Raw genomic sequence first — 26,685 nt, 5'->3', positions numbered from 1 at the left:
GGGTTATTGTTGTCGGGATCATAGTCGGAAAAAGGACTATTAGTATTAAAATCAATATATAAATAAATATTTTTTTTTAATGTTGTCATTCCCTCCAAGGTGAGATTAGCCACCATCCTGGCTAGCCTTATAGAAAAGCCTTAAAATATGGGAAGCCTATAAGGTGTTTCTATTGTATTGAGGTGATTGTTATTCTCCACAATCTTCATTTTTATGTTTATATATATATATATATATATATATATTAGCTATGTTTAATTGTTTTAATGATTTTTATATCATTTTCATCATTTTATGCCATTGAGAGACATATTCAGTTATATATACAATTTTTTTTTTTTTTGTTTACATTTATATCCCGCCCTTCTCCGAAGACTCAGGGCGGCTTACAGTGTGTAAGGCAATAGTCTCATTCTATTTGTATATTTACAAAGTCAACTTATTGCCCCCCCAACAATCTGGGTCCTCATTTTACCTACCTTATAAAGGATGGAAGGCTGAGTCAACCTTGGACCTGGTGGGGCTTGAACCTGCAGTAATTGCAGGCAGCTGGTTTTAATAACAGGCTTCTTATAACCTTGAGCCACCCCATTTATTAAAAATGACACACAGGTCAGGACTACTTTTATTGTAACATAGTAAGAAAATCTTGCAAATCTGATTGTTCTTCCCCCTCCCTTTATCTTCATGTCAATTAGGGAGAGGTCTGTCTGAGACATTTACTCACGCTCCTTTCTTGGCATGAGCCTGGAGGCCCTCTTACGTAACTGTTGCCTTTGGTAGTGGCTCTTCCTTCTGTCTTTCAAGGCCATTCTCCATTCCCTCTACATATGTACATCTCTTTGATCTAGATAAAAAGTGTGATATAAAACTACAACTTAATTAAAATTATTTAAGCATTTCACACAGTATATATTCAGACTGTCAATACTGAACATATGCTGCTGGTTTTAAAAGATAGTTAGGAAATTCATAGAGGATAGGACTGGGTCATTACTGAAATACTGGATCAGAAACAATATCTCAGTATAAATTACTTGGGAACTGGGAGAAAGGTGGCATATACATTTAATAAATAAAGTAAATAAAAGAGATGGGCAGTTAAGAAGTATGAAATATGAATGAATGAGTAAATGAATGAATGAGTGAAAACAGTGTGGTGTTTTGTGGATTTCATGTAAGCACCCTTTTGGTTTCCTTAACACCATGATGGCGAACCTATGGCACCCGTGTCACAGGTGGCATGCATAGCCATATTGGTGGGCACGTGAGGTCAACTCTGGCGCGCATGTGTGCGCCTGCTAACTGATTTTTGGGCCTTTTGGGCCCACCAGAAATTGGCAAACAGGCCATTTCCAGCCTCCAGAGGGCCTCCAGGGGGGGTGGGGAAGGCCATTTTTGTTCTCCCAAGGCTCCTAGAAAGGCTCTGGAGCCTGGGGAGAGCAAAAACCCGACCTACCAGGCCCACCGGCCAAAAGCAGGGGGAGCACGGGGGGTGTCACATGCACATGCATGGGGGCAGGGCGCATAGAATTATGAGTGTGGGCACACACGCTCCTGACTCCCCTGCGCTCCCCCCATTTTTGGCACGCGATGGCAAAAAGGTTTGCCATCACTGCCTTAAAGTATTTAATGTTACATTCATTTGGGACTGTCAGAATCTCTGCTACTTAAACTAAAAATGTGGACAATCATTTAACAAGTACCTAAGCTTCCAGTTCTTGAAAGTCATTATTTAATCAATGTGAGAGCAGCTCCTGTTCATTTGATTTAGCACAGGCATTCTGCAAAGATATGCACAGTAACTCTTTATTGGCATAAATCGATGGACATGGCAATCATTTTTCAAATTGGCACGTAAAGGTTGCTTACTTGCTTTATATTATGCATAGATATTTTGAATTCTGCAAATTTATGTTCTGATTAGACAGAACGGAGAAGATGATGAATGGAGTGTTCATGGAATGGAGATAATGCTATTCCTTTAGTAATAGAAGCCTTCCTTTGAATGTTTCTATTATGCCAAAATAGAATATAAAAGAGTTGACTATTATTTGCATAGTTTGACTTCAGTTATCTCTTACGTGATAATTTGGATTAGAGGAATATTGTCCTTTGAATATTTCTATTATGCCAAAATAGAATATAAAAGAATTGACTATTATTTGCATAGTTTGACTTCAGTTACCTCTTATGTGATAATTTGGATTAGAGGAATATTGCCAGGGCAAAGTCTTAGATGAAGGTTCAGAGGATAGAGAACTACTGCAACTATAAATGGTTTGAAGATTACATTAATATCCAGTAGCATGATCAAAAGGCTCTCTTCTACCGAGAATGAAAGGGTCATGTAAAGTGAAGCATGACCACATGGCCCAGACAAGGTGTCTTCTTCTACCTCCACCAGATGGCTTCAAATGCCAGTTGCCTAAAGGTAGCCATGCAGAGACTCCAACAAAAGGGGATGAAACTGAGTGAGGGGAAGGAGGAACAAATATATTCTGCAATTTTACATTTACAATCTAAAACATATATCAATTCTGATCTTGTATATATACACACATATATAACTTACAGTTTTCTTTTCCTCCATGCTACCACTATACACTGCAGTAGCCAACCATAGGAAAGATTTTGAAGATGTGCAAGAATTGCATGTGAGATGAGAAAGTCCTATTGTTTTGCTATATCTGTCAGGGTTCCAAGGAACACCCCCAACAAAATAAAGCTCTGAGGCTTGAGGTTCCTCAAAGTTCCAATTTATTAGAGATGTCATGCTGGCACAGCTGGGAAAACCTGAAACGGAAAGTTTCCAGGTTTTCCACACCCAGTTGATAGTTCACAGCCCTGCCCCACACCTACAAGTTCATCACATTGTCCCATCAACTCTTCACACTCAATTGTATACAATCTTCAGGCAGTCTACATCAGACGCAGGCAAAAGTCCTTGAATACGGAATGCTGTTATGACTAACTTTCTACCACTCCAACAACAACCCCCTCCCAACTTCCCCAGCTAAAATATGTGGCAGTTAACAAGCAAAAAGAAAATTGCCTTCCAAAACTGACAATATCAGCTTGATAGGTACCCTGTTTTCCCAAAAATAAACCCTAATTAAGTGCCTGCATATCCAGCCACCCGCCCATTCTGTCTGTTTGTTCATAGTGCTGCCAACATAAAGTCAGGTGAGGTGGGGATGGAGCTGCCCCATACTCCCTGCACAGGCTTATTTCAGAGCCCATGCAGCCAGGCCATCCACACCCCGACAACTGCCTCACGGTGGCAGCAGCAACAACCATGTGCAGCAGGAGCCCACATGGCCACCAACCCACTTCTTCTGCTTGTTCACCACTGCAACAGAGCAGGAGACCAAGCGACATGCCGGTGCCACGTCCAGGAGGCGAGGCAAGGGGGTGGAGCTGCCCGATGTGTCCGGTTTACTTCAGGGGCCCTGCAACCAGGCCATCCATGCCCTGACAACTGCCTCGTGGCTGCGGCACGGCCTCTTCTGTTGCAGCTGTGAGAAAGCAGAAGTGGGCTGGTGGCCATGCGGGGTCCTGCTGGACAGGGTTAATGGAGCTGCGGTGAGGCAGGTGTCAGGGCATAGGTGGCCTGGCTGAACGGGGCCCTGAGGTAAGCCGGTGCAGGGTCAGCTCCACTCCTCCACCTTGCAGCAGCAGCACTAGCATGCCACACAGCCCTCTACCCCACTGTGAGCAAGCCGAAGAAGTAGACCTCCCGTACATAGAAAAAACATTAAGACATCCCAAAAAAATAAACCCCAGTGCTTATTTTGGAGCCCAAAAGAAAATAAGACCCAGTCTTATTTTCAGGGAACTGGTAGTTCCCACCCAGGTTTTTTTTTTAGTTAATGTTCCTTCGTTTTGTAGGTTATAACACTTTCTGAAATGCTAATAGCCTTCTGTTTGTTGAAGAATTGCTTCCTCATTATTATTTTATTTACCAATGTTTATGCATAGCAAACAACATTTTTTTCTGGGCAGCAGTGATTGGTTCAAGGAAAGGCTGCAATCCTTTTATGTAAACTGCCTGAAAGGAAGCAGTGGTATCTTCAACAGAGTTCCATTGATAAGGAATAAAACTAAGCCAAAGGAGCCATTTCCAAATCAATATAGCAGCTAAGAAAGGGAGAATATATTTTGAGTCCTGTGCTTTTTTGAACAGGAAGAGTGAAGAAAATATTAGGAATCATAGAATTTCCAACTTTGTCTATTAATAATGCTTTCAAACATGGATTGCAAACATTTTTTTAAAGTAACATCTAAAGTAAAGTACATTCATTAGCTTTATGTTCTGCAAGAGCAATTTTAAGATTTCTTTGTTAAATTTGGAATATTACAAAAACCAAGTTTTGAACTGCTGTAAAATAAGTCTTTATTGGATCAATTGTTGATATTTATGTTTAATTTAAGCCTTTTTTCTTTTTTCCTCTCAGTTTCTCATAGTCAGATTACTCGTCTATACAGTCGGTTTACTAGCCTGGACAAAGGAGAGAATGGTACCCTAAGGTAAGTACTTTTAGTTATTCTCTTAGATTTCTAATTATACAAGTGGTCTTTGCCATTTCTCCCCAAATACTTCTCTCTGATTCAGATTTTCTTCATTATGATCTATCCCTAACCTGGTCTTCAGGCATTACATGTTGTACATATCGCCATGATGACAGAATCCATTCATCCAACTTGCTACTGCTGTTTTTCTCTTCCATCTTTCCCAGCATTAGAGCTTTCTCCAAAGAGCCTTAGCATAATGTGTCTAACAGACACATTATGGTCTGTTACCATAAGTGGTCTGTTCAGTGATCCATTTGTTACATTTTGTTGGCTGTCCATGGTATTCTTAGGAGTTTTCTTCAAAAGCATAGATGCAGGTAGTCCTCGGCTTACCACCACAGTTGAGTCCAAAATGTGCATTGTAAAGTGAAAAATTCGTTAAGTGAGTTTTACCCCATTTTACAATTTTGTTGTTGTTAAATTAGTAACACGGTTGTTAAGTGAACCTGGTTTTCCCCATTGACTTTGCTTGTCAGAAGTTTGCAAAAGGGGATCACACGACCCCATGACACTGCAATTGTCATAAATGTGAGTCAGTTGTCAAGCATGCTAATGTAAATCACGGGACCACGGAGATGCTATAAGGGTCATAAGTGTGAAAAATGGTCATAATTCCCTTTTTTCAGTGCCGTTGTAACTTTGAACAATCACTAAATGAACTCTTGTAGGTCGAGGACTACTGGTATTCTTTCCATCCTGTGTCTTTAAAGTCTAATTTTATGGTGATAAAATCTCCAGCCAGAGAGAGGGAAGATGTGAAGAGTTTGGCTAACTTAGAGTTCTTGTGTAGCAGGAAGTGATCTCCCCCAGAATTCACAAACTCTGGCTGTTCCCAAGAGAATACAGTCAGTCTGGTGAAATTCTTGTAAGTAGGTGAGCTACAGTAAAGATGCAGCTTTGATCAGCTCACGGTGTTGTTCTGGTTCCTTGCACTTGACACTTTCAATTCCATGAAGGGTCATAAGGAATACTAATCTTTGTAGGTACATACATATTACAGCAACTTTTCCAGGGTTGGTCTCCCAAGTGCTACTTTGCAGTATGTTTCTTTTTTTTTTTTCAAAAAAGTTTTATTTTAACATTCATATCCAGTAACATATTTAGTGTACCATCATATACAAATAATCAGACCTGCCCGGTCACCACCCCCTTCCTTTAACTCTCTTCCCTTCTCTACCTTCTACTTTCCACAACCATCCTCCCCTTCTCTTATCTACATCCTCTCCTCCTTCATCCCTACTCCTTTCTTCTCCCTCTTCTATCCCTCTTCCTTCCTTTCCTCTTCCTCCTCTTCTCTTTCCTACCTCCTTCTCTCTTCTCCTTCCCTCCTTCCCATCATTCTGAAATGGTAGCCAGGCAGCTCCGATCTTACATTAATTATACATCTTCAACCATCTCTGTACATTAACCATCAATCCATTTTCTACCCTCATACACCCCTCCCCCTCCCTTCCCCTCCCTCCCCCCACCCCCCGGGACTTCCCAGAACCGAATACAGGGTATAAAACTAACAGTCAAAAATTAAAATATAACACCAATCATAATCCATAGTCACTCCTTAAAATCTCAACTCCCCTTCCAGAAACAAAGAAAATACATTTCTTCCAATCCATCATATATCAGACCATTCCATTCCTAAAGTTCTCAGAAATTTCCAATTGAGTTGGTGTTTGTTCTTCAATAAAGTACATAGTTTTTGATATCCAACCTTCATTAATCAATACCAAAAGAATGTTCCATCTTCCAATATTCACCAAGGATTCTTCTATAATGTCTTTCTTCATTAAGCAGTCTCTCAAGAATAGTTCATATTTCCAACTTAATTTCTTAAATTTTACTGTCCAGCCTCCGAAGGTAAAAAATAATTTCTTAAATTTTACTGTCCAACCTCCAAAGGTAAAAAATAATTTCTTAAATTTTACTGTCCAACCTCCAAAGGTAAAAAATAATCCATCTTTTCATATCTTAGGTATCATTTACATACATCAAATAATATTACAAATATTATTATTAATCCTATATTATCTCCACAATATATCGGTTGTAATAATTAAAATCTTCACTTTACCTTGCTTATATCAAATAACATTATTAAAATTACACCTATAACTTATCTAAAATATATCAGTTATAACAATTAAATTCTAGTTAAGCATATAACAACATTACATCCATCTCTCAAATATAATATTTAATCCAAATTCCTAAATTTTACTATCTATCCTCCAAGATTAAACAATATTCCATCTTCCTATTCCTTTATACCTCAAATATATCAAATAGTACCCCTAAAATTACACATTTATATCCAAAATAAATCATTTACAAAAATTAACCATAATCATATATAATAAAATTAAACATTCTCCCTCCCCTTATCTTCTGTCTTACACATTTTCCACCATCTATTCACCAATCAACTTAACATCTATCGATAAAGGATTCCCAATCTTTAATACGTTAGTGTAGAAATCTCGTGCTTTAAAAACTATATTGAGAAAATACTTTCTTCCTTTATAATTCACTGTTAAGCCAGCTGGAACCTCCCATCTAAAATATATCTGATGTTTCTTAAGCTCATCCACTAAAAAGGCAAATTCTTTTCTCTTTCTTAACATTTTAGGAGGAATTTCCTTCATCATTATTATATCTTGTCCTAATATTTGAAATTTATTTTTATAAAATACTTGCAAAATTCCATACCTAATCTTCTTATTTGTAAAATAAATAACCACATCTCTCGGTAAACACTTCTGCCTTGCCAACCAAGAATTAACACAAATTTTTTCAATATTAACTTCAAAATCTTCTGGTTCCACTCCATCTATCTGAGCAAAGGCCTGAGTAAAAATCTCTTTCAAATTTTCCTCCTTACATTCTTTTAATCCCCTCACCCTTATAGCATATTCCATTAATTTATATTGTAATATAACCCTTTCTTCATCTGCCCTATCTACCTTAACCTGAATATCATCTATTTTATTTTCTAAATTAAAATTAATTTGAACCTCGTCTATCTTCCTTTGCAAATCTAAATTAATTTGGTTAAGTTCTTCCAGTCTTTCTTCGGTCTGAATACTAGATAGCAATAATGGGGTAATTGATTCCTTTAATTTTTTCATCTCCCTCCTCTGCTCTTCCACCGTATCTTTAAAATCCAGTATTTCTTTCTCCATTTCATTAAATTTTTGATCTATTTCTGAAAGATGAGCCTCCATAAGCTCCTGTAAAAAATTCCTTAGACCTTCTTTGATATCTTCCTTTAATTTCCGTATCTGAATTGAAGAAATTTCCAATATTTTAGAAGTAGTTAAATCTCTTTGCTTAAAAGCCATTTTTAAACTAAGTAATACCAAGAAGAAGAAGAAAAAAAATAAAAATAAAAATTCAGTAAGCTTTTCTTCTTAAACATTGTAAGAAAAAGATAAAAATAAAGAGATTAAAAAAAATATTCCATTTTCAATATTAACTTCAAAATCTTCTGGTTCCACTCCATCTATCTGAGCAAAGGCCTGAGTAAAAATCTCTTTCAAATTTTCCTCCTTACATTCTTTTAATCCCCTCACCCTTATAGCATATTCCATTAATTTATATTGTAATATAACCCTTTCTTCATCTGCCCTATCTACCTTAACCTGAATATCATTTATTTTATTTTCTAAATTAAAATTAATTTGAACCTCGTCTATCTTCCTTTGCAAATCTAAATTAATTTGGTTAAGTTCTTCCAGTCTTTCTTCGGTCTGAATACTAGATAGCAATAATGGGGTAATTGATTCCTTTAATTTTTTCATCTCCCTCCTCTGCTCTTCCACCGTATCTTTAAAATCCAGTATTTCTTTCTCCATTTCATTAAATTTTTGATCTATTTCTGAAAGATGAGCCTCCATAAGCTCCTGTAAAAAATTCCTTAGACCTTCTTTGATATCTTCCTTTAATTTCCGTATCTGAATTGAAGAAATTTCCAATATTTTAGAAGTAGTTAAATCTCTTTGCTTAAAAGCCATTTTTAAACTAAGTAATACCAAGAAGAAGAAGAAAAAAAATAAAAATAAAAATTCAGTAAGCTTTTCTTCTTAAACATTGTAAGAAAAAGATAAAAATAAAGAGATTAAAAAAAATATTCCATTTTAAAAAATTATCTTGTTATATTCTTCCTAAAGGTTCCACACCAGCAATTGTAATAAGCATTTCCTTTGCTTTCACTTAGCTTAGCTTTCATTTCCAATACACAAAACGCCATTTCCTTTCATCATCTCCAATCTTGACTACGAATACATTCTCTGTCAGGGAGTTAAAATCTTCTTACAATCAAATGCCAACGCTCCTGTTTTCAGCTCTGTCCGTGTTAGCAGTCCTGCAGTAATCTATTCCAGTTGCGGAGATGGACGCTGCGTTTTGTTCCGCCATTTGGCAGAAGCGTTCCAGATTCCGGAGCTTTTTTTCGGGCTATAGAAGGAGCGTTCCCACCAAGCCACCAGACTCTTCCTGGGGCTTTCCTGGGGGCTCTACTTCAGCCCGAATGCTCACCTCTCCCTCTTTGCCCGAGGGAAGAGGTTTTCAAGCCACTTGACAGCAGATTAACGCTGTCTGAGTGGCTCTACAGAATCACACAGAACTGGCGGTCTGAAATAGACCGCCATTAACGAAGCGGAGCCACCGGAAGAGTTTGCAGTATGTTTCTTGACTGCTTGTTTCTTTATGTTGGTTACTTGAAAATGAAGTAGAGTTTGCACAGAACTACTTAATATTTATTTCAAATGCTTTTACTTTACTGTTGAGCAAAAACATTTAAGATGAATCATAATAATCAAATAGCAGTTTCAAAAGAAAGCTTCATCTACTAGTGGGAATAAGAAAATTCCTTTTTTTAATGAAATGTTTTTCACCAAATCTCAAAGTGTCTCATTTTCTCATTTTTTGGCCCCTTTCAACTAGCGTTCCAAAATAGATTTAAGTCTATTTATTTATTTATTTATTTATTAATCACATTTATATACCGCCCTATCTCCCGAAGGACTCAGGGCGGTTCACAGGCAAGTAAAAACATATAAATACAAATTAAAATAACAATTAAAAAACTTATTCTAAAAGGCCGAATTATTAAAAAGCAGTATAAATAATAAAACCCATTAAAAACCAATATAAATTTAAAATCTAATCCAGTCCTGCGCGGATGAATAAATGTGTTTTAAGCTCGCGACGGAAGGTTCGGAGGTCCGGAAGTTGACGGAGTCCTGGGGGGAGTTCGTTCCAGAGGGTGGGAGCCCCACAGAAGGCCCTTCCTGGGTGTCGCCAGGCGACACTGCCTAGCTGACGGCACCCTGAGGAGTCCCTCTCTGTGAGCGCACGGGTCGGTGAGAGGTATTCGGTAGCAGTAGGCGGTCCCGTAAGTAACCCGGCCCTATGCCATGGGCGCTTTAAAGGTGGTTACCAAAACCTTGAAGCGCACCGGAAGGCCACAGGTAGCCAGTGCAGTCTGCGCAGGATAGGTGTCACACGGGAGCCACGAGGGCTCCCTCTATCACCAGCGCAGCCGCATTCTGGACTAACTGCAGCCTCCGGATGCCCTTCAAGGGAGCCCCATGTAGAGAGCATTGCAGTAATCCAGGCGAGGCGTCACGAGGCGTGGTGACCGTGCATAGGGCATCCCGGTCTAGAAAGGCGCAACTGGCACACCAGGCGAACCTGGTGAAAGCTCTCCTGGAGCGGCCGCCAAATGATCTTCAAAAGACAGCCGTTCATCCAGGAGGACGCCCAAGTTGCGCACCCTCTCCATCGGGGCCAATGACTCGCTCCCAACAGTCAGCCGTGGACTCAGCTGACTGTACCGGGATGCCGGCATCCACATCCACTCTGTCTTGGAGGGATTGAGCTTGAGCCTGTTTCTCCCCATCCAGACCCGTACGGCTTCCAAACACCGGGACAGCACTTCGATAGCTTCATTGGGGTGGCCCGGTGTGGAAAAGTACAGCTGGGTGTCATCCGCGTACAGCTGGTACCTCACACCGAAGCCACTGATGATCTCACCCAGCGGCTTCATATAGATGTTGAACAGAAGGGGCGAGAGAATCGACCCCTGCGGCACCCCACAAGTGAGGCGCCTCGGGGCTGACCTCTGCCCCCCTGTCAACACCGTCTTATTAAGTCTTAATCTACTCAGGCTATTTTAGTTTTCAAGATCAAGCTAGATTGCTAATTGCTACACCTAAGTGGGATTTTTTATACATATTAAAATTATGTATAAGTGTCCCTATCATGCAAATTGCTCAAGTGTTTAATTCAATAGGTTGTTCCACACTGAGCTATGGGAAGGTGTGACATAATTTATACTTTTCCTGTATTTGTTGTTGTTAGTTGCGAAGTCGTGTCCGACCCATCGCGACACCATGGACAACATTCCTCCAGGCCTTCCTGTCCTCCACCATCCTCTGGAGTCCATTTAAACTCGTGCCTATTGCTTCAGTGAATCCATCCAGCCACCTCGTTCTCTGTCGTCCCTTTCTTCTTTTGTCCTCAATCTTTCCCAGCATTAGGCTCTTCTCCAGTGAGTCCTTCCTTCTCATTAGGTGGCCAAAGTATTTCAGTTTCATCTTCAGGATCTGGCCTTCTAAAGAGCAGTCAGGGTTGATCTCCTCTAGAACTGACTTGTTTGTTCACCTTGCAGTCCAAGGGACTCGCAGGAGTCTTCTCCAGCACCAGAGTTCAAAGGCTTCAATTCTTTGTATAACAATAGTTATATCTGGTTGTGCTGAAAATGACTGTAGCTTAATCAGATGGGTATTTTTATTACAACAGCTCATAGACTTTTTTGCCAAGAGATAATTTTGCTATTTTTATAAATTATTGGTTACTTCAAGTCTGGAAGGTCCTTAATGAAATCTGTAAAGAAACTTAGTATTTAATATTTGAACTGAAACACTAATTCACAATGACCATTATTTCAGTTCTCATTAATTCACAAATGTGTATGCCAAGTAATACATATTTTGGATTTGGCATCCTCTGTGCAGTTAGCATATAATCGTTACGGTGCACCATTCTGATGAATATAAATTACTGTTTGTAGATAATTTTTATGTAGAAATATTTTTTTTTTGATGTTCACTGGAATAAATATTACTTTCTTTTGCTAAATGGAGAATCAATCATTATCTGAATTCTTATGACCAAATCTTGTATTTCTTTCATTCCCCTAAATAGGGTAAGGCAGTAGTCTGCAGAAGCTTACATAACAAGCTTATATAAGTTCTGTTTGGAACTTTACATAGGAGCTAAATGTGTTAAGTGCAGGAGCGCTTCCAATTTATTAAGATTGCATTTATCAGTAATCCTTATTATATTACTATTTTAATGCTTAAAATGTTGTTGACTTTGAAATATCTTCTGTGTAATATGCATTGGAAAATGGTTTACTAAAGGACATACTTGTCTATTATTTATTTGTTGAGTATTCTTTTACATAAAATAACTAATTTAAATTAAGTACTACTTTTTTTGCTTCTTCGTCATGATCACAATAAATATGTATTTCTTTTCCTTTTACTTAAGAAGTTGATATCTGCCTTCTTCTTAGCCACTATTATGCCAAATATGGTACTAATGATAGTTATAAAATAGTAAAGTATCTCTTCAGATTTCTTAGCATTATCCCTAATTATTATTTTTCTACGTGTTTATAGATTGTATTATTTACTTAATTATAAACGCAATGTAGAAAGATTTTGCACAATTCTATCCATCCATCTGTTGTAGGCATCTGATTTCTTTATGATTGTCCCTAAAGTCGGATAGAAATCATGCACAACTTATATGTTTCTATCCCTTCTTTCCCATTCTGATTTCACATGCTTGTTTTACATACTGTAATAGGAAAATTTGTGGGTGACTTCATCATTGTAACTGTGCCCTCGGTGTTTACATTTGACTTACTTTGTGGTCAAATTTAGGCAAGATTTGTGGCATTATTTAGGCAAGAGAAAAGCATGGTGATATTACCAGAACAGCGAATGTTCGCTTGAAATGGAAAGACATCTTTTTTTAATCACACAGGGGTGTCAAACTCAAGGCCCGCTTAGATCTGGCCCACAGGGCTGCCCTGGAAACAGCAAAGGCCAGGCCTGCAGTGCCTCTGCCACTGAAAACGGCGCTCAGGAGGGCCATGGCCCTACCGAGCTCTGTTTTCGCTAGCAGTGGGTTGCAGGAGGCCATCACAGCTGAAAACAGAGCTTGGGAGCCTGTTTTCAGTGGGAGAGTGCTCAGGTCACCACAGGAGCCTCCAACATGAATGATGTTGAACTGGCTATGCCCCACCTGGCCACCACCACCACCCCTGCGAGATCAAACACAATCCTGATGTGGCCCTCAATGAAATTGACTTTGCTACCCCTGGTATGGTAGATCAATCTGTTGATTTACACCTCTGCAATTTAATTAATTAAAATTTAATTTAATTAATTAATTTTTAAAAATATTTAAATTAATTAAAATTTAATTTAATTTAATTAATTAAATTTAATTAAAAATAAAAATGAAATGTTTAAGTGTAGTTTGGCAGACTGATTTGTTAAATATATGGTGTATGATTTGTTCTGAATGATAGCAATCAAAACTAAGTATTCAAGATTGCTTCAAAAAATAATTATTCTTGGGTAGAGGTTACCTGATAGTGTTGCTATGGTATATTAGTGGAAGAAACGAACATTTCCTGTAAATTCCAACCTAAACCAGTGTAAGAAGGTTTAATTAAAATGAAACTTGCATTTCAGTATTCATTTACTTTTATGACATGTGCAGATTTTTTAGTTAACATTCCTGGTAAATAATATTCCCTTCATGGGTAAAATGGCATGTTTAAAGGTGTTTGACAATGACAAAAATAGATTTTAAAAAAAAGTGTCGTTAACATGAGGTTAATGTTCAACTTAAAGCTCAGCTGTAAAACATACAATATAGAGACAGATATCCTCTGTTTAAATTTTAAAACCTGAATCTGAACAAAGAGGAATAAAACATTAGTGGAGTAAGCTTATGCATATTATATATAATACAATAATGTTTTGTAATATATAATATATGATAATATATAATAGCTTAGATTGTAATATTGTACTGTAATATTTGGTTTTTAACTTCGTAAGTCACCAAGAATCACATCTGTGAGACAGGTGGTTGTAAAAATTGAACAACAAACCAGTAAATAGAGTTAAATTAGTTAATTTTGCACACGTAAATATGGTTGAATGGGATTCAGATTGTACAATTAGATATGGTTGGATAGTGGGATTACTAGACATGTGATATGGGAAACTTTTACACAGTGACATCCCAATTTAAATGTCCATTTACTATATACATCCATTGGGAGAATATTCAAATAAAAACAAAGTTTTAATATTTTCTAGAATAGCTGCTATTTGATTTTTATTTTATTTTAGAGTAGGGTTGAGGCAGTTGTACTTTGGAGCCACAAACAAAAAAGTCCTTTGGAGCATATGAGAACACTCATGTAGACATGCGAACACTTTCTGCGACTCACAAATGAAGATAAATAATACGTGTCCCAGGATAATGTTTCAGGATCCAATCTGAATCCAATCTTCTTAAAAAGTGGTATGGCTTTTCCTAACACATTATGCTTTCTCTTTGTAACTGCAGCAAGAGCCCAAGAAAAGATCCGTTTGGTTGAAGGAGGGAGGTGTCAGAAATATCTTATTGGCCTTATTGGATGTAAAAGTGAAAAAAGGATTCTTAAAATAATACTCTTGTTTTCCTTAGCAATGGGCAAAATAGCACTTGAATTGGACTTTCAATATAAATAATTGAGTTATTAGGTTGCAATCTTTCTTTAGTAAATCTTTATATATCAGTTATTGTACAGCACCTTGCTGTATACTCCAGACTTTTTCATTTAGACTTGAAGGAGTAATTTTCTCTGTCATTCTAAACAATATCTTTAAAATTATATAATAAAAATAAAATATAATTGCAGAGGTATACATTATATGAAACTAGAGTACTGTAGAGTACTATACCTTTAATGTTAACCTGCTATGTTTAAAAGACATTTTGATTAAGAGAGCTTTCTTTTTCATAGAATAGTTTTGGACAGATATAGCTAGTGCAAAAACCTTGGACACAAAGGCCTGAAGCTTTTAAAAATGTTTAATAAAGTTGAAGCAAAAGTAACTGAGCATGGTGGTTTATTTTTTAATGCACTTTTGGCTTTTACTGAAAGATGTTAATGAAGATGGCATTTGAACAAAAAAGTAAGATTAAGAGTAGATGTACGGCGCAAAATAAAGAGAGATAAGTGATTGGTATATATATGTAGCAACATGAAAGTTAATTTCAAAATGACCATCTTGCACTTTGAAGATGGGCCTTCTTATAAGCTTTCTTTGTAGTTGTATTATAGTGGAAATTGCTCATATTTAATGTAGATTTTCTACTTGGTAAAAATGTATTTTTAAATTGATAGTGAGCTAATGGGAAAGCTAGAAGATTCCTAATTAAAGAAAGTATCGTATTATTCACTTCAAAGTCACAACAGTACAAGTGTGTAGATATTTTGTTAAACTTGGTTCAATATTTCATAATTTCACTGCAATGATTATTAATGTAGAGTGTGCTATAGGTACTAAACATATAGAAAAATAAATGGATACTTTCAATTACATTGGTTATGAGCTAACATTCATTTATTTGATATTGTAGCCGTGAAGACTTTCAACGCATTCCAGAACTTGCTATTAACCCATTGGGGGATAGGATTATCAATGCCTTTTTTCCAGAAGGGTAAGTTTTATGTTATCTGAGTTCAATTTATTCCTTGAGAATGCTAGTAGAATATATCTAGATGATATTCTTAAATGCTAATCTGTAAAGTTTCAGATTAAGACTTGATCTTCAATATCATCTGGATTAAATTCAAATCAGTAGTGTCTGTAATCTTCAATTGCTGCCAATTGCATATGCTTGAAAGCAGTTAAATATACTCTAATACTTGAGAGTTCTGTTAAGATCTTAAATTGCAAAATACAAATAAGGTAGCATTTGTAAAATGTAGCATTTTGTCCCTGTTTGGTAATATATTGTTGCACTATAAGGCTTCCCTATGTACCCTCAATATCTATTCCAGCAAGTTAGGAAGATATTTTGGAACAGCTTTTGAATATCCATGTGGTAGGAGAAGGAAACATGTAACTGGATGATGAAACCTTGACTATTTGCTAATTGCTAAGACTATCCTCCTGATTAAGAGAGAGCAAGAGATTTGCTATAGCAATTCACTACTGTTTGGTTGAACAAGAGCATACCTTGAATTTCTAGCCATTGAAAAGAAAATTAGAGTAATACAGAATGTTACACAAAAAATAGCAATAATTTATTGTTCATATTTATTTGAAAGCATCGTTAAAATAATCTATCAATCGGTATTGTATACATGTAGAGAAGATCAGGTGAATTTCCGTGGATTCATGAGAACTTTGGCCCATTTCCGACCCATTGAAGATAATGAAAAAAGCAAAGACCAGAATGGGCCAGAACCTCTTAACAGCCGGAGCAACAAATTGCACTGTAAGACATTTTTAATGGCAATTCATGTGAACGGCATTGTTTGTATTCTACTTCATGGATTTTGTTTTAAGATTTGCCCTTCTTTCTTTAGTCTATATACTACTTTAGTATCGAGTATAGAATACTGTGCAATTTATTTACTCTATACTTTAATATTATCCACTGAAGAATATTACTGTAAAGTATTATTCAAAGTATATCAAAGTATAGAGTAAATAAATTGAAAACCTTATCAAAATTGCAAAGGAAATGGCTGCTATCTGTTTCATTAGAATCAACATAAATATTGGGCATTTATTAAACTTTTACTGTAATTCAGTATTTTTAAATTGATAGTGAGCTAATGGGAAAGCTAGAAGATTCCAAATTAAAGAAAGTATCGTATTATTCACTTCAAAGTCACAACAGTACAAGTGTGTAGATATTTTGTTAAACTTGGTTCAATATTTCATGATTTCACTGCAATGATTATTAATGTAGAGTGTGCTATAGGTACTAAACATATAGAAAAATAAATGGATACTTTCAATTACATTTGTTATGAGCTAACATTCATTTATTTGATATTGTAGCCGTGAAGACTTTCAACGCATTCCAGAACTTGCTATTAACCCATTGGGGGATAGGATTATCAATGCCTTTTTTCCAGAAGGGTAAGTTTTATGTTATCTGAGTTCAATTTATTCCTTGAGAATGCTAGTAGAATATATCTAGATGATATTCTTAAATGCTAATCTGTAAAGTTTCAGATTAAGACTTGATCTTCAATATCATCTGGATTAAATTCAAATCAGTAGTGTATGTAATCTTCAATTGCTGCCAATTGCATATGCTTGAAAGCAGTTAAATATACTCTAATACTTGAGAGTTCTGTTAAGATCTTAAATTGCAAAATACAAATAAGGTAGCATTTGTAAAATGTAGCATTTTGTCCCTGTTTGGTAATATATTGTTGCACTATAAGGCTTCCCTATGTACCCTCAATATCTATTCCAGCAAGTTAGGAAGATATTTTGGAACAGTTTTTGAATATCCATGTGGTAGAAGAAGGAAACATGTAACTGGATGATGAAACCTTGACTATTTGCTAATTGCTAAGACTATCCTCCTGATTAAGAGAGAGCAAGAGATTTGCTATAGCAATTCACTACTGTTTGGTTGAACAAGAGCGTACCTTGAATTTCTAGCCATTGAAAAGAAAATTAGAGTAATACAGAATGTTACACAAAAAATAGCAATAATTTATTGTTCATATTTATTTGAAAGCATCGTTAAAATAATCTATCAATCGGTATTGTATACATGTAGAGAAGATCAGGTGAATTTCCGTGGATTCATGAGAACTTTGGCCCATTTCCGACCCATTGAAGATAATGAAAAAAGCAAAGACCAGAATGGGCCAGAACCTCTTAACAGCCGGAGCAACAAATTGCACTGTAAGACATTTTTAATGGCAATTCATGTGAACGGCATTGTTTGTATTCTACTTCATGGATTTTGTTTTAAGATTTGCCCTTTCTTTAGTCTATATACTACTTTAGTATCGAGTATAGAATACTGTGCACTTTATTTACTCTATACTTTAATATTATCCACTGAAGAATATTACTGTAAAGTATTATTCAAAGTATATCAAAGTATAGAGTAAATAAATTGAAAACCTTATCAAAATTGCAAAGGAAATGGCTGCTATCTGTTTCATTAGAATCAACATAAATATTGGGCATTTATTAAACTTTTACTGTAATTCAGTAACTTAATTTATTCTGAAAGCTGAAATCTTCCTTTTGACGATTTTATTGAAGGTTTATATAACCACCCTGTAAATGGATGTTAATGACAAAAAATTATGCTGACATTTAACAATGTAAATTACATATAGTCATTGGAGAAATATAGATTTATATTCATTATTGAATTTACATAGATGTAATGTCCATTAGCAACATTTTAAGATTAAAAGAATGCCTTTCTATTATGGTCCTGTCTATTGGTCTGAATCCATATTGACTATATGATGTGGTATGTATATGACCGATGTAGCAAAGATGCTAATCTTGTTTCATTTCATTTTCTAGTTGCTTTTCAATTATATGACTTGGATAAAGATGATAAAATTTCTCGAGATGAACTGCTTCAGGTAGAGTAAGATTGCATAATCTGTAAATTACTTTAATCTGATTGAAATTACTTTCTTATTTTATCCTTTAAAAAAGGTTTGTATCTCTAAGTCAAGGGTCCTCAAACTACGGCCCATGGGCTGCATACGGCCTGCCAAAGCCATTAATCCAGCCCATGCATGACCACAAGACTGCCCCGCCCACTTCTCTTTGCCCACCTGCCAGCCCCCACCCTTCGGCCAAACACAGGACTTACCTTCGCGCGCCCCACAGGCTGGAACTAGAAGGTAAGACCAACAATTTGGGCAGAGACGTTTTGCAGAGACGTTTTGGAGGGGTGGTGGTGAAAAACAGGATGCAAGATACCTCAGGAGGGCAAAAAACACCCGGTTTAAGCCCATTTTTGACCAAAAACAGGCCATTTTAGCCCATTTTTTGCCAAAATGGGCCATTTTAGCCCATTTTGGCCTGCAGAATGCTTCTGGAAGTGGGGGAGGTGAAAAACGAGAGAGAGAGAGAGATGGAGGGAGAGAAACAGACACACACACACACACACACACTCTCACACACACAGAGACAAGAGACAGAGACAGACAGACAGAGACTTGTTGATTGCAAGTTCCTTGAATTGCTGCAAAACTGAGTTTCCTGAAGTGGACCACTAGACTCCTAAACAACTCAAAAAATGATCTAGTAAATAGAAAAGTCAATCAAAAGAGCAACATGCAAAAAAAAGCAAATAAAACACCCCCAGGACCAAAACAAATTAAAGTTTAATTTGTGTGCATTGTTTAATGGACTGTTAAATTGGCCATGCCCACCCAGTCACATGACAACCTAGCCACAGCCACCCGGCCGGTCCAGCCCCCCAACAGTCAGAGGACCGTGAATTGGCTACCTGTTTATAACGTTTGAGGACCCCTGCTCTAAGTGATCATTTTTAATGGATAAGATTGAATAGTAACTAAACATACAACATTTATCAGTTGAGTATTTCTATATTTATTTTTCAAGATGTTTGTGCACATTATAGTAGAGCCAACAGGAAAAAAATAGTGTTTTTTTCCTTGATTTGCAACCACAACTGAGCCGGGAATTTTCATCATGTTATTGCAGTTGTTACCAGGTAACCTGACTTGATTTTATGATTGTTTTTACGATGGTCAGTAAGGATGCCATTGTGATTGTTAAGCAAACAACTTGGTCATTAAGTGAATCTAGCATATCCAATGGATGTTTTTTCTCACAAACCAGCAAAAACATCAAAAATGGCTGTCTTTTAACTGGGATGATGCAACCAATTGTAAATAACATGAGCTGGTTGCTAAACAATCAAAATGCACTCACCTGATATCCGGGGTGTGGTTACAGCAGTGTAACTTTGAGGATGGGTTGTAAGTAACTGTTTTTTAGTCCATCACAACTTCAAATGGTCATTAAGCAACCAATAGTTGGGCTCTACCTACCTCTTGTTTCTGTAGGTATTCCTTCTCACATTTCTAGTCTGGTAAAGTCATGTTTATAATTTTGATTTTGTTATTCCCTGTGGTTTTGAATTTGTTTCATTTTTCTGAAACTGTTCTAAAGATTTTGCATAGTTATTTTTAGGTAAAAGGATTCAGCTAATTATTCTTTCTGGATAAGGAACAGTCTTTGGCTGAAATCCATTTCGGTATATTATGAGTAGTGTGCTACCCTCCAGATATGCTAATTTCCATCTGCTGTAGCTAGGGTGGTTTAAGTAATGAGAAATGCAAGTTGCCCACTTCATTCATTGTGCCTACACTAACTACTTTTGAGAATTGTGTCCAGGCATTGGAAAATATATAAGTATTATTTATTACTTTGATTGAATTTTCAAGGTAACAATACCTCTTTAAATAACTTATCTTTGAAATACCGGATTCTATTGATGGTATCAAATGGATGTGGGCTGATGTCCTTTCATCTAGAAATGAGGTTTTCATGTTCTACTTAAATTTATGTATTTAAATGGGTGGTAGTGATGAGATTGATAGACTATTTCTAATAGTTCAAATTTAAAACAAAAGCTACTTTCTCATTTTCCTTGAACTTTTGCCCATTACAGGTCTTGCGGATGATGGTTGGTGTAAATATCTCTGATGAACAACTTGGTAGTATTGCTGATAGAACAATCCAGGAGGCTGATCAAGATGGTGACAGTGCAATCTCCTTTGCAGAGTTTGTAAAAGTCAGTGACAGTTTTCAAATCAGTAAATCTGTTTGCTCAAGTGTTAAGAGTATAGCTGCCATTCTGTTTTATAACAATCGGAATTTATTTATTTATTTGATCGTATTTATATACCGCCCTATCTCCCGAAGGACTCAGGGCGGTTTACAGGCACTTAAAAAACACATAAACACATAAATACAATATAAAAACAATTAAAAAACTTATTCTAAAAGCCCCAAAAATTAAAATATAAAATAAAACCCAATTTAAAACCCATAAATTTAAAATCTAGCTCAGTCCTGCGCAATTAAATAAGTGTGTTTTAAGCCCGCGGCGGAAGGTCCGAAGGTCCGCAAGCTGACGAAGTCCGGGGGGTAGTTCGTTCCAGAGGGTGGGAGCCCCCACAGAGAAGGCCCTTCCCCTGGGCGTCGCCAGATGACATTGCCTCGCTGACGGCACCCTGAGGAGTCCCTCTCTATGAGAGCGCACAGGTCGGTGAGAGGTATTCGGTAGCAGTAGGCGGTCCCGTAAATAACCCGGCCCTATGCCATGGAGCGCTTTAAAGGTGGTCACCAAAACCTTGAAGCGCACCCGGAAGGCCACAGGTAGCCAGTGCAGTCTGCGCAGGATAGGTGTTATGCGGGAGCCACGGGGGGCTCCATCTATCACCCGCGCAGCTGCATTCTGGACTAACTGTAGCCTCCGGATGCCCTTCAAGGGGAGCCCCATGTAGAGAGCATTGCAGTAATCCAGGCGAGACGTCACGAGTGCGTGAGTGACCGTGCATAGGGCATCCCGGTCCAGAAAGGGGCGCAACTGGCGTACCAGGCGAACCTGGTAGAACGCTCTCCTGGAGACGGCCGTCAAATGATCTTCTAGAGACAGCCGTTTTCCTCTAAATATTCTCCAGATTGTTTTTTTCCCTACATACTATTAATATTTGGCCACATTTATTTTCTTATTTATTTGTTTTTGTATACTGCCTGTTTCCTACAGTTGAAGGTGGATATCAAAAACACAACAAATATAGAAAAGTTATATAAAGAAATCATAGCTAGCTAACTAAGCCATCTTTCTATACCAAGAACATTTAATATAACAATCTTTTTGGGGTTATTTAGAAGGGTATTTAGTTTGGATATTGACTATGGATTCTGGTTCCCAAGAGGACACCATCTGCAGAGACCATGGGTTCAGCCCTTTTCAGTGGCTGCCCTGTTTCTTCAAAATAAAGTTCCCTGAAAATTCAGACCAGTCCTGATCCTCCTGAGCTGTCAAAAAGCAATGGAGGAGTTATTTTTTTCCAATTACTCTTTGGGATCCAGTTTAATGAACTTCCTTGTGGACAGATTGGGTAAATTTGATGGGCTGCTCTTTGGTTGCATCTCTAATTGAGACTAAAAAACACATAACATTTATGCAGAGCATAAGTGTTGTGGCCCACCAGCAGCCTGCGGAGCTGGCAACAGAATTGTACAGCAAGGAAGCTGGGGAAGGCCTGGATGAGGACTCTGCGTCGGAGGCTGAGGTGATGCCAGGGCCACTGGGGAGTGGGGTGCGGACTCCAGAGCCTCCAGAGACTGATAGTAGTGAGGCACTAATGCATGCATAAGAAGAGCGTGTTCTTAATGCACACATGAGAAGAGCTGCCAGAAGGCAAGAGCAGCTCAAGCAAAGAGGACGACTCAGGAGTAGGGCCAAGAGATGATTGGCCCCTCCCATAAGGCTTAAAACAGACCAGCAACAGCGTTCGGGCTTTGCTGGAAAACAATGTTGGTAGCTTCGTCTAATTGCATTTATTGTTGTATTGGTTTCTTCTGAACATTTGCCAAGAAAGGCCTTTGGCAGTTTGCCTAATTTGGACCAAGGTTTGCGATAGGACTAAGGAATTTGTGTTGGGAGGAATTGGCTTTAATTTAGTTGAACTACGCTGAGAATGAAGTAATTCTCAGCTGTTTGAATAAAGTTTGTTTGTTTTTTCACTGACTGAGTTTCCTACTACCTACTTGGGACTGGGTCACAACAATAAGAAGCATTCTCATTGACAAAAAATACAAGGATCCCTTTATAGATTAGCAAGTTTAAACAAAATGAAGTGAAACTGGAATATTCTAACTGCTTTTTTTTTTTTACAGGTTTTGGAAAAAGTGGATGTAGAACAAAAAATGAGTATCCGATTTCTTCACTGATGAAACAAGGGCAGTTTGTGTTATCCTAATATTTAAAAAATACAGCTTATTTTACTCACTTTACTCCTGAGTGTTGCTATTGGTGCATGTGAGGTATGTCTCCAAACTTTTCCTAGTTTGTCCATCAGTAAGAACATTCCTTCTGCATCAGAACAAAGGAACGTGGCTGCAGTGCAGCTTGGAAATTAAGCAGTGACATGGCCTCTTCCTCAGCTCTTGAATGATTTCCCGACCATAAATTTATTTCTCCTCTTGTACTGTGATCTGTAACATTTTACACACTTCTAATGAGAAAGAGGGCAAATTCCACTGAAGAGCAGAAAATCGTTCAAACAAAAATGCCTGGTTTAATAGTATTATATGTTGTAATAGCAGCAACTGCCTCTCCTCCGCCCCCTTGATTTGATTTAAATATATGTTTGTCAGTCTCTTTAAAACTTTTAAAAAGTAAGAATAACAAGGTCAATGGCTAGAATGCTTATAGCCTTCCAAATGTGTCAAATGTTATTAATTTGTCCAAAGGAGTCGGACACCTGCCAAGAGTGTAATTTTCAATGTACTTCACTGGTATGGACTATTGAATAGAAAGCTTTTCTGTTGTCTCTCTCTCTTAACTGTTTTTTGTGAATGTATTTGATCTAAAATATTTGTGCTTTTTATTATTTGTTGTTAAAGAAATATTTACAGTACATTTCTATGGTATAACTGTAATGAAAGTCATATTTGTGCTACTGTCTTTATTCCTACTGATTATGCTGCATGAGCCTATTTGAATTGTTTGGCTTTCCAGCTGAAAAAATTGTGAAAGCTCAGAATTGAGAATTCAGCAAAAACAGTAATGTTTATAGGAAAATCTGTTATTTTTTTTTTGCACCTTTATAGACATATTAAATAACATATTTCCAAAATCTCAGTACAAAATCAGAGAATTAAAATGAATACAATACAATGAACACAATAAATAAATAAATTATCTAGGTAGATTGCCTTTACCATAGTAAACTAATAGTATTAATTATCAAATAATTTGAGTAAGAAATTCTAGTAAGAAGCACTGTTCAAAGATTCCTGTCTCCTATAATGTCAAATGCATTTGTATTTAATTTACCTAAATCTTACATAATTCCGTGATCTTTCTGAAATACTATTTTACTTCGGATGTTGCAAACAGAAATTAATGCTTTTGCAGATCAATAATTTTAGTAAGGGAAACATCCAGGGAACAATAGCAACAATTTCTCTCAAAGAAAATATCTTGATTCATATAACACAAATATTTTATAAAGAAAAGAATATAATACCAAGATACAAAATTTAATGAATGAAATATACATATTTTCAAATAAGCTTTCTTCTTTTGCCTGTGAACTTGTAATCTAATGTTGTTCCTTGTAAATTCTACTGTATTCATCAACAATCCATAAATAAAACCTTAAATCTAGAGTCTTTCTTTTCCAAATGTAAATAGATTATTTTGAAGACGGAATGATATATTCTTATTTGATTTTTAAAACAGCTTTTTCTTTTTCAAAAGAATTTAAGTATTTAATCTTTAAAAGAATTATCTTTTAAATGTATAGAGAAAACCTCTGATAACCTGGTGCAGATTAGAATATAGAATATAATGCCTTTTTAACAATTTAAGATTTTTATTTAAAAAGAGTACTCAGCAGTGCATATGAATTTGAATACCTTTTGGCTAGCTGCTAGAGTATATTTTTGTTGAGTACCAACATCAATGACAATTATGTTATTAATCATTCTGATGGAGGTATGTTTGAGCTTATCTGTGTTTCATATGGTGTCAGGAATGTCAGGGGAAGAAGGGAGAAGACTGAAATGTTATCTTAGAAATTCAGATAATTTGGTAGAAGTAACTTTTTTTAAAAAAATTGTTAACTTCACAAAGACTTTTTTCACTGCCGTTATTGTATTCCAATTAGTGTGTAGAAGTTACAATAACATGCAGCAGGATGTTTTTAATTGTAAACATTTAGTGTCTAAAAATACTAAAAGTATCTAAAAGTATTGCAACTGATTTCAAGCAGTGTTTTAAAGTTGTATTCTAATTGGATGCACTATTGGCTGAAATGCCCACAATCATGTCTGCAAATTTTTTATTTTTTGTCAGGCGGAAAAGCGTTAAGACAGTTTACATTTCAAAGTCATGTACAGTATCACAATTACTATAGTTTAATAGACAGTAGCACCTTTGTCTTGTGGTGAAAAATTCTTCTTGGACCTGATCTTAACTGAAAAATTTGTTACTATCTAAATCAGGACAGATGGTATTTTAAGCTTTACATACCTCAGATGCAACATTGTTCTGAAGGTAAAAGAAGAAAAATCTGTTTTTCTGTGAAGTGACTACAGATAGCAGACGAATAGGGTGCTTTGAAAAAGGTCCATATGTTTATCAAACATTACAGTACAGAAATCATGGTTTGAAGCCCAACTCTTAAAATTCCAGGATACACCTAATGGGACTGCTAAAAATTTCCCAGTAGTTTCTCAAAGTTCTATAAAATATGGTTGTTACAGAAATATTTGCTGGGATAATTGTAACAAAATACATTGAGGAACTTGGGTAAGATGAGGAGGGTAAGAATGTTTGTGTAAAGTTGAAGCATAAAAAAGCTTAAATTTGTATGTTCTACCCTCTGCATTTTTGAATAACTGGAAAATGTATATTTGATAAGGACATTGATAACAATAAGTTAAAAATCTAGTTTTTGTGTTATTTCCTCTCTCACACACTTGCATAGACATTATGATCCTAAAACAATACTGAGAGTTTAACAAAACTGAAGACTCATCTCCTATAGTGTGACTTGGTGATTATTGGTATTTCCTGGTATCAAAGTCTAATTCAGGTGTATTAAGTGTTAAAAGTCTTTGACCCAGAAGAATCTGCTTGTGCTCAATAAATTGTTTAATTATTATTTTAGTTAGCAGTCTGACCAGCATATGCAGTCAATCACAGGGTTCCATTCAAGAGCTGGAAGAGTACAATAGTACTCTTTCGGAAGTGATCAAAATAGTGATCTCCTAACCTTCAGAACAACATGCCATGAAATTTGGATAGATCCAACCCTGTTGTCCTTCTGTAAGGCCTTGGAAATTTGTCTTTTACCTGACCATTGGGTTAGGTCAGAGTGTTGGATGAACTCATCCTGTAATGATTGGGAATGCAATTAGGATTGGCCTCAATTGTACTATGTTCTTGGTTGGTTGTATCTTGCTTGGTTATTCTTTTGGTTATTTTTAGCCCTGTTTTATCTGCTCAGTGTCACAACCCTCATGTTGTTTGGCCATATAAAATGATAAAATAAAGTAGATGAATAAATAAACTGGGGTGATGGAAGACTTTAGATTGAATTATCTATGTACACATTAGAATCTTTAGCCACACGATAAGAGACCTGAAATTAACTTACGATAGTCTTTCATAACATCTAGGAAAATAAATTCAGTATTTTTTTTATTATCCAGTGATTATATAGCTAGTAGCATTTTCTTGCCACCTAATTTTTTTAATATGTCCTGCTGCTGTTTTATGGACCCATACCATGAACGGCTTTATAGGTAATAATAAACAACACTTTGAAGTGGACCCAGAAGCAAAATGGCAGCCAGTTCACCTCATGTTAAGAGCAGTTATTATTTCTATGATTTAAAATGTATTACAACATTTTACTGTAATGGAGACTGGAATTTGTAAGTCATGATAGTTGTAAGTTGAGACACGCATGTAGCCAGACTCAATTCTATAACTTTATTTTTGCAGGGTTAGGATTAGGATTTTGCCAGAAACTGGCAAAAAAGGAATTGCAGTCACTCTGCTACAGAATGCTACAACTGGTGGTAAAGGCAAGCGGGTTCCCAAGCAAATTGCAGTCATGTGACTGCAGAGTGTTAGCGGCTGTTATTACTCCTGAACTGGGTCGTAAGATCACCATAACTTCAAAGTCACTAAGTATTCTTTAAACAAGGACTACCAGTATGTTCTTCCTGCAAATTTGCTCCT

General features: G+C 36.6%; 1 protein-coding gene across 1 annotated transcript in view; it reads left to right on the top strand.

The window, feature by feature from the left end:
• CHP1 (calcineurin like EF-hand protein 1) overlaps positions 1-24,101 on the top strand; it is a 30,054-nt gene extending 5,953 nt beyond the window's left edge. The window contains exons 2-7 of the mRNA XM_058162068.1: positions 4,458-4,530; positions 15,292-15,372; positions 16,028-16,155; positions 18,234-18,295; positions 20,365-20,487; positions 22,605-24,101. Of these exons, the coding sequence (XP_058018051.1) occupies positions 4,458-4,530; positions 15,292-15,372; positions 16,028-16,155; positions 18,234-18,295; positions 20,365-20,487; positions 22,605-22,658 (521 nt within the window). The 3' untranslated portion in view covers positions 22,659-24,101. The remainder of the gene's footprint in view (positions 1-4,457; positions 4,531-15,291; positions 15,373-16,027; positions 16,156-18,233; positions 18,296-20,364; positions 20,488-22,604) is intronic.
• Positions 24,102-26,685: the final 2,584 nt, after the last annotated feature.

This window comes from Ahaetulla prasina, chromosome 1 (assembly GCF_028640845.1).
Source record: "Ahaetulla prasina isolate Xishuangbanna chromosome 1, ASM2864084v1, whole genome shotgun sequence".
In the NCBI taxonomy this organism is placed as follows: domain Eukaryota; kingdom Metazoa; phylum Chordata; class Lepidosauria; order Squamata; family Colubridae; genus Ahaetulla; species Ahaetulla prasina.
This window is presented reverse-complemented; position numbering and strand designations above follow the sequence as displayed.